Source organism: Sinocyclocheilus rhinocerous, unplaced genomic scaffold (assembly GCF_001515625.1).
Source record: "Sinocyclocheilus rhinocerous isolate Xijiao unplaced genomic scaffold, SAMN03320098_v1.1 scaffold627, whole genome shotgun sequence".
Classification (NCBI taxonomy): domain Eukaryota; kingdom Metazoa; phylum Chordata; class Actinopteri; order Cypriniformes; family Cyprinidae; genus Sinocyclocheilus; species Sinocyclocheilus rhinocerous.
Window position 1 is genome coordinate 531138 of NW_015649569.1, and position 17529 is coordinate 548666.

General features: G+C 37.2%; 2 protein-coding genes across 3 annotated transcripts in view; one reads left to right on the forward strand and one right to left on the reverse strand.

The window, feature by feature from the left end:
• LOC107710697 (protein kinase C alpha type-like) overlaps positions 1-6832 on the reverse strand; it is a 174062-nt gene extending 167230 nt beyond the window's left edge. The window contains exons 1-2 of the mRNA XM_016515531.1: positions 6579-6832; positions 5523-5554 (exon numbers count right to left, since the gene is read on the reverse strand). Coding sequence (XP_016371017.1) covers positions 5523-5554; positions 6579-6745 — 199 coding nt within the window. The 5' untranslated portion in view covers positions 6746-6832. The remainder of the gene's footprint in view (positions 1-5522; positions 5555-6578) is intronic.
• A 2636-nt stretch (positions 6833-9468) lies between these two features.
• Positions 9469-17529, forward strand: part of LOC107710700 (centrosomal protein of 112 kDa-like) — a 57158-nt gene continuing 49097 nt past the window's right edge. For both annotated transcript variants that reach the window (XM_016515533.1, XM_016515534.1), the window contains exons 1-4: positions 9469-9718; positions 9985-10088; positions 10207-10397; positions 10528-10661. In XM_016515533.1, the coding sequence (XP_016371019.1) occupies positions 9702-9718; positions 9985-10088; positions 10207-10397; positions 10528-10661 (446 nt within the window). In that variant the 5' untranslated portion in view covers positions 9469-9701. The remainder of the gene's footprint in view (positions 9719-9984; positions 10089-10206; positions 10398-10527; positions 10662-17529) is intronic.

A 17529-nucleotide genomic window follows, 5' to 3' on the forward strand; every position in this document is an offset into this window, starting at 1 on the left:
AGAAGTATCGTATCGGTATCGATATCGACAATACTGCCTTGAAAAATATCGGTTTGGTATCGAAAACAAAATAAGTGGTATCGCCCATCCCTACCACCTAAAGGCAATTAAACACCAGCTAGACCAGCTGAAACCAGAGAACAGTTAGCAGTGAGGACATCATTCTGTGTGTTCAGTCGTGAGTCAGATGTATATCTCTGACTATGCTACAGTAATTCATTCTTTATTCTAGAAAAAAATAAACGTCAGCCGCGCATTCTCGCTCTCTTCTCTCCGACGACCCCTTCTCTCTCACACACGTCTCATTCGCTCCGGTTAAATAGTGCTTGTATTGCGCATTTTAGTCATTCCCCCAGGTTTCGCGCTTATACCAAGCGCACCACCACTGATCTATATTAGTGGAGCGCACAAGCCGCGCTCAGTCTCAAACAGCTTGTGAGCCACAAATACCAAAGTGAGTGGCTAACTGCGCTAACACTTTCAAATACATACAAAATTATGTCAAAATGCCCATTTTGGCGAGTATCCAGTTAAACACAGTCAGTTTTGGAACGTTAAATAGTTGAGAAAGAGAACGCATGTTAATTGTATTACTGTAATTTCTGTAGTATTTCTTACCTGAATAAAAACTTACTTAACCTGAAAAACGTAGTTTCATAGCTCTCTTTATTCTATTGCATTTATTTGTGCTGTTGTTTGCCATTTTTTTATTTGTTCTTATTTTATTACTGACTTTTTACTTGTGTTTTTTAATGAAAATAAAACTTTGCGTTAAAGAAGAGTAGATTTTTGTTCGTATATGCTGTCAATAATAGTTATTAGAAAGAAAATCGGAATCGGCAAAAATCGGTATCGGCAGATCACATTAATGAAAAATCGGAAATCGGAATCGGCCAAGAAAATTGCAATCGGTGCAATCTCTATATAATGCACTATAACTTTCAGGCAGCATTCAGTACATATTGTATAAGAGTGCCTACACAGAACTCATTCACTAACAGCACAAACACACACACACACACACATTTACTCGCGAGCGAATGAATGCAACAGTCTGCTTGAGAAAGGCTCTTTAAAGGTGCACCAAGCAGGATTTTCAGTAACTGTTTTTAAACACAAGATTCAAACTTGGTCCCTCCTACACCGGCAGAAGCTCAGAAGATGAGTGAGGAGGTGTTTCGCAAAAATTTTTTCAAATATTGTGTTAATCATTCATTATTGGCATTTTTGTGTATACGAACGAATAGTTATGCTAATAATTAGATGACTGGCTGCAATTTGCAAGGGAGTTTGGCCATCCACAGTCTAGCTCGCTAATAAACAATAATTATGTGTCATCATAAAAGCATAATTACAATGCCTAGTAATCTGTCCAGTTACAGATAGCAATCAATAAGGCAAAACATGTTTTTGTGTTAAAACATGACAACTGGCCAAAGGTTGTGATCCAGAAACAGCCCAAGCACAGCAACAGAAGAATAAAATAAGAAAATACAGGCAAACGACAATGACTCTGTAGACACACTTACATACTTATAGTGGATCATAAGTAGTAATTGGGAGGCATTATTTTTGTATTTTTGAGTCTATATTTTATTTTATATTTTTATTTTATTTTATTTTTGTGAAAATCCTTTATAGATCTAAAATACTATACAATGCAAAATAAAAATAATAATAATATGAATAATTAAAAAAAAAACATGATGTGAGGGCTTTTCATGAATCCAGACGCTGGTCTTGTTCAGGATACCTCATGTATCTCATTCATCTCTCAGTAGCAGTTTTGGAGAAGCATGCTCAAAACGCAGGTGAGCACAGGTCTGGTGTCCCTCATCGCGTGTCTCAAAGCTCTTGGTTAGGTATCAGAAGCCTTTTCATTGTTACACGCCATTACACATCTCCCTAATGCTTCCAAGAACATGCACTCTCTGGCCTGGCCCTCATGTTCGCTTCCCACTCCACTGCACACCAACCAGCTCCCACGGCCAACCGTCCATCAGTGAAGCCATCTGTGAGCTCACCAACAGCCCCACTGTCAGCCTGTTCAGAGCATGCTAATGTGCTTGTTTTAGCCAGTTTTCTTCATGTTCTCATGCTGTCCTCACTTCTCTGCATGCAACACTTTCTCCAGTGAAGAAGTAGTTGCAGACAGGCAGGTTACTGCACGGACGGAGGTTAGAGCTGTCTGGAGCAACACATGCTGACTGCAATGACACTTAATTAGGGAGTCAGACTATGTAACCATGTGGTAGGTGCTTGGAAACAGGAAGCAGTTATGACAGGGTTGCTTTAGTAAGAAACGTGCCCGCCAAAAGCTCTAACACAAGGGACAGTGATGCCTCTTAAATAACCCTCATCTTGATGACTGCTTATAGGCTGACGGTCATTACTCATTACGTATGTGATTCGTACAAGACCCAAAACATACTCTACACAACACAAGAGCTTCCAGCTACACAGGACTGATTTCATGTGTCACTGAGTTTCAAAATGTACAATTCATAACTCAGATGCTTTGTTAGATCATAAATGAACTATTACATAAGTACCATATTTTCTGCCATAAACATCACATTTTTCAACATCTGAAAAGTGCTGCGACTTATATAATGCAATTAACGGGCAAGCAAGCAAACTATGTGTAAAGTTCACACATTTGGAAAATGTTGAAAACTGAAATTGTTCAAAATAAAGTGATCCTGGCACACGTCGGCGCAGTTGTGACCTAATGGTTAGAGAGTCGGACTTGTAACCAGAAGGTTGTGGGTTCGAGTCTCAGGTCTGGCAGAAGTTGTTGGTGTGGGGAGTGAATAACCAGCGCTCTCTTTCACCCTCAATACCACGACTGAGGTGAGACCCTTGAGCAAGTCTCTGAACCCCTAACTGCTCCCCGGGTGCCGCAGCAATATGGCTGCCCACTGCTCCGGATGTGTGTTCACTACAGTGTGTGTGCACTTGGATGGGTTAAATTCTGAGTATGGGTCAACAAATTCTGGGTATAGGTCGCCATACTTCACTTTCACTTCACTTCATTGCAATACACATTAAGCGAGATGTAAAGATTGTGTTTGTGTGGAGCAGCATTTACTGTGAATTGAGCCGCTCTGCTACTGAAAACACCAGAACACAGTGTAAATAAACACAATGCCCTGATTCACTCAGAAAGCACTAAAGCTGTGGTCACATTTACTGTAGCTCTGTGAAATTTTGCAGGCAAAATCCTGTCATTTCAATTGGAATCTGCATGTTCAGGAGTTTCACATGATGGCAAAAAAGTTCTCCATGCACATTGCACTCATGTTCAAGTTGCGACATTTGCGACATTGCGTGCATTCTTGTCTTTTTCACAATGTTTCCACAAAAAAACTCATTCTAAGGTGGGAAGGCAATATTAGCTAATCAAAATGTATAATTCTGAGTCCAACTAATTTATCAATATGCATTCAGCTTTCTTATCATTATAGAATGCTGCAAATATCATCAGCATTTTTTAAAAGCTGAAGCATCTTAGGCTGCATAGACCAGAAAAAAAAGACCTGTGAAATCCTAAATGGACTGAAGGAGGCATGCTTCCAATGCCTTGACCAGTCATTTGTGCTTATGTACTTATGTAAATTATGTCTCTGGTACAACACTGCAGAGGTCTTTGGAAATATATTCACGGATGTACCCACACATCCTCAAAGACTTGACCATCTTCCGTGGCAAATGTCCAGTTGACAGGAAGATACACAAACATGATACACAAGATACCTTTGCCATCTGTGACCATCTAAGTCTGCCAGCTCTTGTGTCATCCTGTAGTTCTGCTCAATGATTCCCAAGAGCCAAAATGAAAAGATACACTTTTTAGGAACTTATATCATCAATTCTCATGTAAACATCCTAATTGTTGATTTTTTTTAACCATTGCTGCAGCATGGCTCTGACAAGTCATATTGTTCTAGCAAGTCAAGTTTTTAACCCAGATCTTGGAGAGTTTACTGTCCTGAAGACTTCAGTTCCAACCCTGCTCCAACACACCTGCCTGTCAAGTAACCCTAAAAACCTTGATTGCTGGTTCAAGTATGTTTGGGGTTGAAGATCCCGATATAATATCTTGGGAAAGGATGAGGTTTAGCAGAAATGGACAAGCAATGTTAGTTTTAATTTTGTTGGCCACTTCTATTTTTGGAGTGTTGCACTGTCAGCCCTGTCCTGAGTGAAATCTCACCGGTCCAAATGAGATGTCCATTTCACTGCACATAACTGTATATTAAACATCAAATATGAATTGATTTGCTGTCACATTACACATCACTTCACTTTCAGTGGGCAGAGACAAATTGCTTGATTTGTCACACCTGGTTAGGACACGGTCTAATAGTCCAGGGAACTTGAGAATTAAGACTGCTTACCTGGCATCTTTTTCTTTAGACCTACTTGGAATGGGTTTGTGCCAATTCATTTTTTAAGAAGATTTTTTTTGAAGCTACAGCTGTCTAATGCTACAAACTTTCTGCACTTGACATGCAAAAACACATTTATTTGTCATCTTCATATCAGAAAATTAACCATGGTTTTACTACAAATAAAACCAAAACACCATGGTCACTATAGTTAAACCATAATAACCACAAATTAACTATGGTTTTGCTACACTAACCATAGTTTAACCATGGTATTTGTAGTAAAACCATGCTTATACAAATGGTAATCAATACGCCAAAAAACATGGTTACTATACTTTTACTACTAATGGTTAATTTTTGTAAGGGATGGAAAAATAACCAACATTACCGGGTGGTTGCTGAAATGTTGGACATCATTTCCCTGAAAAATCAGTTCGATTTTAGTAATCTTATAGAGCAGGAACAGAGCAGGTTGCTTATGAAACCGGTAGACTTTTGGCATAGTATTAGCCTGCAAACAAGCATCTTATTAGCTGAGGTCAAGCACTTGACTCCAGCTCCCTATTCTAATTTATCATCCATAATCATTCATCAACGGTGCTCAGGTCTGGGTTTTGTTCCGGACAGTCAAGTTCCTCACAGGGATGTTGTAATTTCAGAACAGAAGCACAGAATTCTGCACAACTGGACATGTAGTTTACTGCAGCCATACAGTGTTCTTCAAAACCCTTTCAGATTTGGGATCTGCCATTTATCAGAAGCCAACAATGACAAGGCGGAGCCAAGATTTAAACAAATTTGCCAAAGACCCTTACAGAAAACGCCAGAGCTCTGGCAAGGCCAGCACTTTCCACATTATCCAGATTATGTGTTCCTTATAATGGCACAATGATGAAATAAACTGAACATGTTTGTACTCAACGTCCTCATCTGCCGTGATGTTGAATAGTGTAGTAAACCCTGGTAAAGATCAATACATGAGCACATGCATCAGTGATAGAATGGGTGACACTAAACCACAACCTCCCACTACAGCGCACACACACACACACACACACACACATGGTCTGGTCAGCTATCCTTTTGGGGACTCTCCATAGGCGTAATGGTTACACAGACAGACAGTACCTTGGCACTGGAAGCCTTGCTTTCCAAATCCCCTGTAGAGTTGCATTTGAAAAAGACAGAAAAAAAATGTGTTAGTGATAAAGCTGCAAAATATAACTTTTTTGTTAAATGCTTTCCCCTCCCTTTCCTAGGAATTTTCTAATTTTTTAAATGCACAAAATAAACTCTTTAACCTTAATGATTGTAAAGGTTTGAAGGGTATTAAAACTGGATTTAGGTATTAAAATGTGACCAAACATCTGTTCAGCAAATCCAGTTTCATGATGCCATGAAATGGTTTTCTGAATGTGCATTAATAGCTCATTACCATTACCTGTAACTGACAGTCTTTTGTCGAAATGAAACATTATTAATATTAAATATATATCTAAACATTATATATTACTATTATTATTATTATTATTGCAAATGTATGACCATAATAACATAGAAGCCTGTTAGAATAACAGCCTATAGAATGAATGAATGAATGAAAACAATAAATGATGAAATTACACAAAACTGTGATATATAAAATAAAATGGTTTCATGCATGGGACTACAAAATAGCTCCTGTTATTTTTTAACATTTAAGTCATTTTAAAAGTTTTTTCATGCATTATTGAGAAAGATCATATTATGTTTGCCACTATAAAAGTAAGAGATGATTGACACCAGTCAAAATACATTCAAGATTTTATTTTTTCATGCAAGTAATTTTAAGAGGTTTTGTATCATAAAACAAACCTTCCAATTAATTTAGTAAATATAAAACCTAATTAATTTATGCTACATAAATAGAGAATAAGCTAAATAAATACAATGCAACTTTTTCCCTCCTAAGTTCAAGCACAAAATGAAAACGCAAACATATTGCCATCCTAATTTATTCATGTAGCCCATGCACCTCAATTTCCTATGAAAGGCAGAAAATTATGAAAAATAAGTTTTTTTTTCTGCTTGCCTTGCCACTAGAAAAGTAAGAAATGACTGTCAGCTGTCAAACCAAACATCCAAGACTGCAATTTCTCAAAGTTTCACATGTAATGCATGAGTACTGAATGCAAAGCATGTTACCAGATAAAGTCGGTGCAGTGGCTGCAGAATGTGGGCTGCTTGAAGAATCGAGCGATAAATTTGTGGTTTTTAACTTCGTGCACGTTCTTCTTTCGCTGAGCTCCTTTCCGCGCGAATCGATTGACCGCGACGGACGAGTCATTGATCTGTATCAGATGATCAGCCATCGCGCCGCTATTCCTCAGGTGTGTGTGTCTCCTCCGCTGCGCGAGTCGACGCGTCTACTGTACGCGTTCAGCTGCTGCTCTCCCGTTACAGCGCGCGCCTCTCTCACTGACACTGACGTCAAACGCTCTCCATCGTGCCTGTCCACTCGTCACTCAATACGAGGGTGTATGACGCCATCCCGTGGACGAAAACCAGAAACACGTCATCATCTGTACGGTTCCAAACGCGATTATTGGGGATGAAACAGAAGGCGCGTTTCCATTACCCTTCAAATTGCGCAAATTGAAATTGCGAATTGAAAATACGCCTAATGGAAACGCGTCAATATTCGCAAAACTGCAATGGAAACGGCTTTTTCGCATTTACAGGTCACATGGCGTAGGGCCTATGTAAAAAGTCATATGATCATTCTTCAATGTACTATAACCTCCAAGAAACACTTCATAAGTGGCCGCGCTCCAGTATAAGGGGCTTTCCCTACTATTAATGCTTAGACAATTTACACTGCACACGTCTGCGGTGCAGTGTGGCTCTGATACGGTCACTGAAGCTGATTGCGGCCACTCAATGCTTGTGTTTATGTTTTTATACAGTCTACGGTTTATTCCAGCCGCGCCAAGCACGTTTCTGAAGCGGCTCTCTTTGCTGCTTCTGTAAAGATACACGCATAAGCCTCCTTTGAATAAATATATCCAAAATCCGTCAAAATCCCATCAAAATCCGTTGCCATGACTTATCGCAAATTATGTTTTGATATATTTACAGTAGGAAATTTACAAAATATCTTCATGGAACATGATCTTTACTTAACATGCTAATGATTTTTGGCATAAAAGAAATACAATGCAGCCTATTGTTGGCTATTGCTACAAATATACCGTACTACTTATGACTGGTTTTGTGCTCCAGAGTCACATATAAGCACTATTGAGGAGAGTACAAACAAACAAAAAAAATTGTTAAAACTGTGCCCTTATTTAGTACATTTAAGATATTGTGAAATAGCAAGGCCTTCCATTATTTTATATACGTACATGATTTATTTTCTATATTTTTCTATGTATACCATTGGCACCTTTGTTATGTATTTGTTTTCAAGCAATACAAAAAAATCAAACAAACAAATAAATAAATATATAAAACATTTAAATGGCTAAATAATGGATATGTATAGATATAGCCTATTTGTTTGGTCGTGAACTTTATTGTAGAATTGGTATTTGCAAAAACTCAAATGAACTGAATACCTGCAAACGGGTCTACAAGACCAGTAGCCGGTTGCACAAAACCCCTTAAGTTAAGAAAGTTAGTGCTAATTCATGTATAACTAAAACTAACGGTTTTAACCTATTTAAAAAAAATACAAAAAATAATCGTTTGTAAATAAATAAATAGAGCACCCTAAATATCAAACTTAACTACATGGGTTTGTTTAGGTTTGTTTCACCTGCGATTTTATTGTTGCTAGGAAACGGAAACGCTTCTCGCGATGAACGGAATGAAGCCACAAATAGTAAGCTCTTTTCCTGCGTCATGAGGAATAAAATTCTTCAAATTAAAGGTAAAAAGCGCACGTAAACATATCGTAGAAAACAGAGACAACAACTAAATAAAGTTTTCTCGGTGTGAGTTAATGGAAACGCCGTCATTTCGCAATACTTTTTTTATCGACATTTATAAAATATCGCCAAAGTTTTGCGCAAATCTGTAATGGAAACGCGCCTAGAGTCGAACGCTGCGGAACAACAGTCTGTCGACCCATTACTACCATGTTGTAGGCCTACGGCTATCAGAAACCTCTTTTTTTCTGTGGTACTTAAAGAATTAGATAATTATAATGTGACCGTGGACTACAAACCCAGTTATAAGGCTTTCCATTGATGTATGGTTTGTTAGGATAGGACAATATTTGGCTGAGATACAACTGGGCTAAATAATGGATATGTATAGATATAGCCTATTTGTTTGGTCGTGAACTTTATTGTAGAATTGGTATTTGCAAAAACTCAAATGAACTGAATACCTGCAAACGGGTCTACAAGACCAGTAGCCGGTTGCACAAAACCCCTTAAGTTAAGAAAGTTAGTGCTAATTCATGTATAACTAAAACTAACGGTTTTAACCTATTTAAAAAAAGTACAAAAAATAATCGTTTGTAAATAAATAAATAGAGCACCCTAAATATCAAACTTAACTACATGGGTTTGTTTAGGTTTGTTTCACCTGCGATTTTATTGTTGCTAGGAAACGGAAACGCTTCTCGCGATGAACGGAATGAAGCCACAAATAGTAAGCTCTTTTCCTGCGTCATGAGGAATAAAATTCTTCAAATTAAAGGTAAAAAGCGCACGTAAACATATCGTAGAAAACAGAGACAACAACTAAATAAAGTTTTCTCGGTGTGAGTGATATTGCTGAAATTTAAAGCTGTGATGCACAAACTGTTGCAAGGAGCATGTGACTAGCTTGTGTTTAGCAGTTAGGAGAAAATATATAGAGAAAAATATCAATAGTAGCTACAACAGTTAGTCCTCTAATGTTGCTAAACAAATATCCGAATATGTTATAAAGGAGAATATTTGCATCTCAGCGTACAATAAAAAGAAAGTAAAAATTGTACAAAACAAAGTAGTTGTACAAAGTACATCACGGTGACAGATACAACTCTGTTATGTGAGACTTTTATTTTGAAACATTAAAGGCGCGCGTGAAATATGACTTCACAGTTTGTCAGTTTGAAACCGTTTGGGAGCGTAAAGTAGCAACAAGTGGAGGAACAGCGCACAATCACAGCTGCAGAAGACACTATACGAAGACATTATTATCATTCAAAATGATTTAGTGCTCAACAAGTATTTACCGTAGACTTACGTTTACATTAATACTTGCGTTTACATTAGCACTTTATGTAAGCCCATCGCAGAAGTAACGTTAGCGCTTCTCAATATTTGTTGAATGAGTTCTGCTAACTGGTGAGCTAACAAAATGATGAAAAAAGAATTATGTATCTATAAATTATGATTTAATATAAACTATTGCACTACATCACATAGATATTACTAATTATGTATTCATGTCATTGGCTGCATGCTGTATGTTGACAAATAATGACATGTCTGTCATTTATGGCTGTCTGCTATGATAATTAGCTAAAACATGCACCAAAAATACATACCTAAAGTCACATATTGATACAGTAAACTACAGGTTGTTTTAATGAGTCTTTTCATGTATTCAGGAGCAACATGAGTGATCAGGACTGCTTTGGGATTCTGGACTCTGAGTTTGATCATTACCTAGTGGACATGAAGCCATATGTGCTTAAGCTGAATGACAAGACAGGTGAGAATATATATATATAGAGAGAGAGTGCTCTGTCATTTCAACAGGATTTGTAAGGCTACAAATAAGAAAATTCGACTTGAAATTGATCTTTTTCAAAACCACATTTGCCCATCAGAGCGGCAGCAGTGTGCACTGTGGATTAAAAAGTTGTGTGATCCTGAGACCTGCGGCTCTGGACTGACTGGAAGGAAAAATCGTAACATGTACGCCCGACTCCTTCTGCACATGCTCAGAAAAGGAGTTTTAGAGGGTCCCTTTACCCACAAACCTGAAGCAGGCAGCCTCAAGACTTTACCTACGTACATGGTAAATACTGCACTGATACATGTGTTTACCTTGATCTGTATAAGGCAACATAACACCATAAAACATTTTATAGGTCTGAGACCTGGAATCAGTGGTGATTGTTAAGCATTGTGATTTTTTCTGCTTTTAGTCCATTTATTTTGATGAGCCGTTGCTGGCAAAGTCACAGGAGCAGGGATCTGCAGTGCTGCCGGACTGGGTGTCTGGGGAGTTGGGTCAGACTGATGGCTCATGGTCCACCTCACCCCTCTCAAACACACACAGGTATGACACAGATTACAGATCACAGATTAAGCCACCTGTGTTGAGGTTAGGATGTGATGTGATATACAGTATGTGATTGATTAATTGCTTACTTGTGGACAAGCAGTAGGATGGATGAATAATTGTGAATCTTGTCTCATGAAAAGGACCTACATGTCCAGGTCATACTGTATTTCACCCCAAAATCAAAAGGAAATAAAAATTTTTTTTTGATATTTTACATAAAGACATCAAAGCTTATTTTAGTACACAGGCCCGAGTGTATTAAAAATAATATTGATGCTACTACTACTACTAATAATAAAATCAGGAATTAAAGCTACAGATGCTTTAAATGATTTCAATTTCGAAAGTTTGGGGACTGAAAGTTTTATTTATTTATTTATATTTAATTAACAGAAATAAAAAAATTATTCAGAAAGGATGCTTTAAATTAATCAAAAATGACAGTTAAGACATTCATAATATTACAAAATATTTTAATTTCAAATATTTGTTATTCTATTAATAATTTAACTTTCTATTCAACATTCAATGCATCCTGAAAAAAAAAAGTTAATATTAAGCAGCACAAATATTTTCAACGTTGATAATAAGAAGAAATGCTTTCTGAGCAGCAAAACAGAATATTAGAAGGATTTCTGAAAGATCATGTGACATTGAAGACTGCAGTAATGATGCTGAAAAGGTAGCTTTGCCGTCACAGGAATAAATTAAATTTTAAAATAAATTTAAATAGCAAGCAGCTATTTTAATTTGCATTAACAAATTAAGACACAAAAGGTGCATTTCTAGTTTCAACATTACTTATTCTTCAGACATTCCACTTTTAATACAATAAGTATTGGCTGTATACAAAGTGACCCACATTTGGCTTTTGACCACTGAAAATGGTAATATACAACCATCTGAATATGGAGCCTCTCTGGATCTCTGGGACTGAATGATGTAGGGCCTTGAAAATGAAGACTCCAAAAGAAAAGTTTATTAAGAATTAGAATACTTCTTGAGTTATAGGCATGCAAACTCTGGAAAAAGAATACTTATGACACTCAGACATCTGTGTTCAATGCAGTTGTTTTGACAGAAGGAAACAAGATACGTTTCTAGTTTTAATGTTATTTGTTCTTCAGACTTTTCTCTTTAAAACAGAAGAAGTATCATATTTTTGCAAAGTGACCCACATTTGGTTTTTGACCACTGAAATGTGTACAATTTAACGATTTACTCCTGGAGCCATATTGAAATTCCAATATCTCTGGAACCGAACCATATAGGGCCTTAAAGACGACGATGCCGTAAGGGAAGTTTGGTAAGACCCAATATCTAAAACGGCATTAAGATATCTTTAAAACTTTTTGAGTTACAGGTCTGCAAACTTTTAGAGAAAAGTTTTTTTGAAACATGTCCATTTTTGAATGGTCACCATTGGCACATAATGCAACAAAGATTGCTAAAGTCAACAGATTTTACTAATAGAGTTGCCGATCTCTGTGTAAAAATAATATTTTATTGGCTCCTATCAGAAAGGAAAAACTTAGGCGCCAAATTATTTTTTTTAGGTGCCACAGAATAAATATGTTTTATTTATTTATTTATTTGTTACATTTTAACATTTCAATCATACTATCATGTGTTTATGTCTCATCTTTTCTTGACTTTATCAGCATTTTAATCCATATTGTAGATGACCTGGGAACTAAGGTTCACTTAAAGTGGGAACTAAATGTCTTTAAAAGAAAATAATTGTTCACTACATTGTGATCCAAAATATTTTGAAGAACACTGGCTTTCATTGCATGGACAGGAAGAAAGAAAGAAAAAGAACAAAGAGACATGTTTCAAAATGTGTTTATTGTGTTCTCAGAAGAAAGAAAATCAAGCAGGTTTGGAATGGCATAAGTTTTTATTTTTGGATGAACTATCCCTATAATTTGGAGCTTTACACAAGGACACAATGATGGCTCCATTAAAACCAGGCCTGTAGAACATGAAATAGTCAGACCCTCAGTTGATTCTCTCACAACACTTTCATGTTCATCTATGTTTGTTCACTGCACTGATAAGTAGCTTCATGCAGAAGCAGTGCCCTCAAAACTCCACAGAAAGCTCTGCAGATCTCCTCAGAACTGGAACACCTGCCATTCACAAATCTCTACACATCCCCAGACCCACTGTCAACAACTCTGCTGTTCTCTCTGACAAAATCCCATTAAACTGTCACTTATGACTCCTACTGAGCTTCAGCTATATGTTTTCCTTCCTAAAAGCGAGTGGCAGTGTCTTCTCTAAAGTGTAGACCCAGGCATTCCACAACCTTCTATGCCTTTTCCTTTGAGCCAATAGCTCTCCAGCCCCATTTACATCAGTTTGTCACTGGTTCATGCTGACATAAAATCATTTTTGTGTTGCTAAAAGTAAACTTTGTGGAGCGAAAAAGGTTCTATATACGTTGCACCAGCGCACAATCAATGCTAAGTTATGTTGGCAGAAGTCACCAACTCTTACCGAAAATGAAAAAGTTCAGGTTGCTCCAAGTTGCTGTAGGTGTGAACCAGTGTTAATTTCGTTGACGAATAATTTTCGTCATAAATTTCGTCAACGACATTTTTTTCCCCGATGACAACGAGACGATAACGAACTAAAACTCTTGTTGAATGACAAAAACTATGATGTAAATCTATTGACATTTTCGTCAACTAATAAAAACGAGATGAAAATGTTAGGGAGGGATGATTTGGGAAGAGATTCATTCAGAACGAATCTGCTGCGTGGTTTGGAGGTTAGATGCGTACATATGAACCGGCGGGACATAAGCTAACATACACTAGGGATGGGCGATACCTCTTATTTTATTTTCGATCCGATGCCGATATTTTCAAGTCCAGTATCGCCGATATCGATACCGATGCCTCTAAACTAAACTGATCTTTTAAATTATTAAAAGAATATAATCAGTAATGATATTCACTTATTTATCACATATTAGATTTTAAAGCCATGTTTTTAACATTTCATAGGCCTTTTTTGTTTACACTCTCAGAAATAAAATATACTATAATTGTACTTTAGCCCTTTACTGGGGCAGTAACCTCAAAGGTGCAACTATACCCTTAAAAGTGAGCATATTAGTACAAGTATGCATGCTTTAAGGGTAGATAAGTTACAAAGGTGCACCTTTGAGGATACCTCATGAGAAATAAACATGGCGTTACATAAGTACTAAAATGTATTGTTATTATTATTATTACCATGGTAAATTTGTGGTTACTGCAGTTTTAGTACAAATACTGTGGTAAACTGGTTACTGTAATAAAACCATGGTTAATTTTTGTAAAAGGCTGCCAGGCTGTTGTACCCCTAAAGCTGAAACTTTAGCATATTTTTTTCTGACAGATTTATTAACCGCAATTACAGAACATAACACAATCTATTTGAACTTTTAACAACCAGTTTAAATAAATGTACTTGCACAAACTAGCCAATTTAAAATAAATATTACATGTACACAAAAGTTTGGGGTCAATAAGTTTTTTTAAGTCTCATGCTCACCAAGGCTTCACTTATTTGAAAAAAAAAAAGTAAAACAGTAAAAGCAGCAATATTGTGAAATATAACAATTAAAAATAACTAGATTATTCTTATGCTTCTGATGCTTTTGGGAAACAGCCCTATTTAAGCAAGCACTCTGAGCCATGCGTCAGCAGCGAACACTCTCTGTGATTGATTTGTTCTGTCTTTCAGCATTTGCGTGTGTTCTGATGAGCAGGAGAAATGGTTCTATCCAACACAATTATTCGCTAATATATTTAGAAGCTTTTTTTATGCACCGAATTTCTTGATAAATAAATAAAATTAATGGTTAAAAAAATGCACTTTGGAATCGATATTTTTATGTGAGGATCGATCCTTTCGATACAACATAGTATCGATACTTAAGGATCGATCCGCCCATCCCTAACATACACTTACTGCACGTCGCATAAAACGTTAAAAAATGTCAATATGTGGGAGTAAGAGAAGAGCAGACATATGGATAAATCTGACGACGCAAGAGAGAACTCATTTCGGTCCGGTTTTCTGAGCGCAGACACTGAAGCATACACACACAGAAAGTGCGTCTCACAGCGCGCGAGTAGCCTACTCTCTCGCATCACATGAACGGAGAATTACACACAAAATGATGTTGAATTGTGAACGCAAATTTTCTACCAAATTTTCAGCATCATTACTGCAGTCTTCAATGTCACATGTTCTTTCAGAAATCCTTCTAATATTCTGTTTTGCTGCTCAGAAAGCATTTCTTATTATCAATGTTGAAAATATTTGTGCTGCTTAATATTAACTTTTTTTCAGGATGCATTGAATGATGAATAGAAACTTAAATTATTAATAGAATAACAAATATTTGAAATAACATTTTTTTGTAATATTGCGAATGTCTTTACTGTCACTTTTGATTAATTTAATGCATCCTGAACGGAGAATTACACACAAAATGATGTTGAATTGTCCGTTTTGACGAGTATTCACGTAAACAGTTGATTACGTCTTAAGTAAACGTAAACCGTAGGGAGAACGTGTATCAGTACATTGCATCCATTGCAGCTGCGCATTTAAAGGGATAGCAGCCTAATTTAGTTGCTATTGTCCGAGTCATTGATGTTAATCAAGCAACAAAAGAAAGACAGAAAATCACACACTACTCTTGACTGAAAAACTTTAGTAGCCCTGAAGATTAATCTAAATTTTTTTATAGAAATAAATATGTCTGCTTGAAAGAATGAAGAATATGGTAAACAAGATGCTATAAAGAATGCATAATTAACCTATATAACCATTAAAAAGAAGACCATGTTCTTGTTCTTTATGAGAAGTGGTTTTATTTAATGGATTGGGCCTTAGTCAACTAAAATCTTATATTTAGTCGACTAAAACTAGACTAAAACTAAAAACAATTCAGATGACTAAAATATGACTAAAACTAAATGGCATTTTAGTCAAAAGACTATGACTAAAACTAAATCAAAATTTGCTGTCAAAATTAACACTGGTGTGAACGATACTTCAGGTTCACAAGCTATCTTGTCCCAGAAGAGAAAAGTGCTTAGACGAATAGGTTCAGTACCATTGAGATATATTATGAAAGCAGAGCCCCCCACCCCCAAGGAGTGGCGTCCTTACGCTTCAAACACTATACAATCCAGGAGGGCGGTGGAGTGGAGGAGGAACATGGGGACGGACGGCGGTCCAGGTCCATGTGGAAGTGGAGAGACATATGGCTCAAAACTAGACTTCTGGACTGAGACAGGATAGGTAGACAGTTCAAAGTTAGATTCAACAGCTACATTCGTACAGACACACTGTTCAAAACCAGGTGCATCGACTGAAACTGGACTGGTAGACATTTCAGTGAGTAAAACTAAATTGGCAGACAATTCACAGTCAGACTCATTCGTTGAAACAGGACAGACAGATAGTTCAAAATCAAGAGCATTAATGGCAACTGGGCAGGCTGATAATTCAAACTCAGACTCATAGGTTGAAACTGGACAGACAGATAGCTCAAAATTAAACTATTTGACTGAAGTGGGATAGACATACTGTTCACTAGAGGTCTCTTTGGCAATGACAGGGTTAACAGGGCATACAGAAAGTTCATTTAAGGTTTCTATGGCCGTGATAGGCAGGGATGAGAGTTCAGAGACAGCTTCTTCGGCTGGGTCTGGACAAGACAAAAGTTCATAATTGGTCTCCATGGCTGGGTCAGGACAGGACAAAAGTTCATAAACAGTCTCTGCAGCTAGGTTGAGACAGGGCAATAGTTCACAGATGGCCTCCTTGGCCAGTTCATGACCAGTGATATGACCAGGCGAAAGTTCATGATTGGACTCCATGGCTGGTTCAGGACGAGACAAGAGTTCATAAACGGCCTCCATAGCCGTGACAGGACAAACAGAGGATTCACAGAGGGTAGGGATGGGCGATATCTTATCGTTTGCGATATACCGGTAAAAATTCTCCACACGATAAGAATTCGTCTTCCCGCGATAATAACGATAAAGTCTAGTTGTTGACATATTTCTGTGTACAACTGTGTGGAGTGGCGTGAAGGAAGGCGGACGTGAAATTGAGCAGCTCCTTCTACAATCTGGAACAGGTTTGGATAGGGCTGTACAGTGCGACAAAAATCGGTCTGAGCCTCGAGTAAATGTACTACAGAAGCACGTGTGCGACACAGTTTTACATGTGTATGAGTCGTTTACAAACCTGTTGTCCAACAAAGATATTTTAATTTATTGACATGCTTTTTCTCCATATTAACTTCATAACATAGTCGAGTGTTTGAAATAACTTATTTTTGTGATCAGACGTGGTTTCGTATCACAGAATAAGGCAGAAATACTATTTTATAGCATTATATACAGTGATAAAGGCTACGTCGATTAGCATTGCATTATAAATAAACTTTATCCTTATAAAAAATACCCAAGATTGCTTGAAGAACACAGATACCATATATTTTGTGCAATCGCATGTTTATTGTCTTCAGGTTTCCTCAGTTAAAATGTCTTTATCTGCGTTTTATTCAGCTACAGCGATCACTGGATACTTCTTCCTGGAGCATTACTTCTACTATGCATATGTGGAGTTTCTGCGCAAGGGCGCCCTCCGGCTTCCAGTATGAATTAAACAGTCATTACATTACGTGTGTACTCAGTAATGCTCACAACTAGGGCTGGGTATCGAGTTCGATACTTTTTAGGCACCGACCGAATTGCCTCGATACCATCGAGTATCGAAAAACATCTCGTCGTTCGGTACCAAATTTCGATACCTAAGGGGTTAATCTCATCAGCGTCAGTGA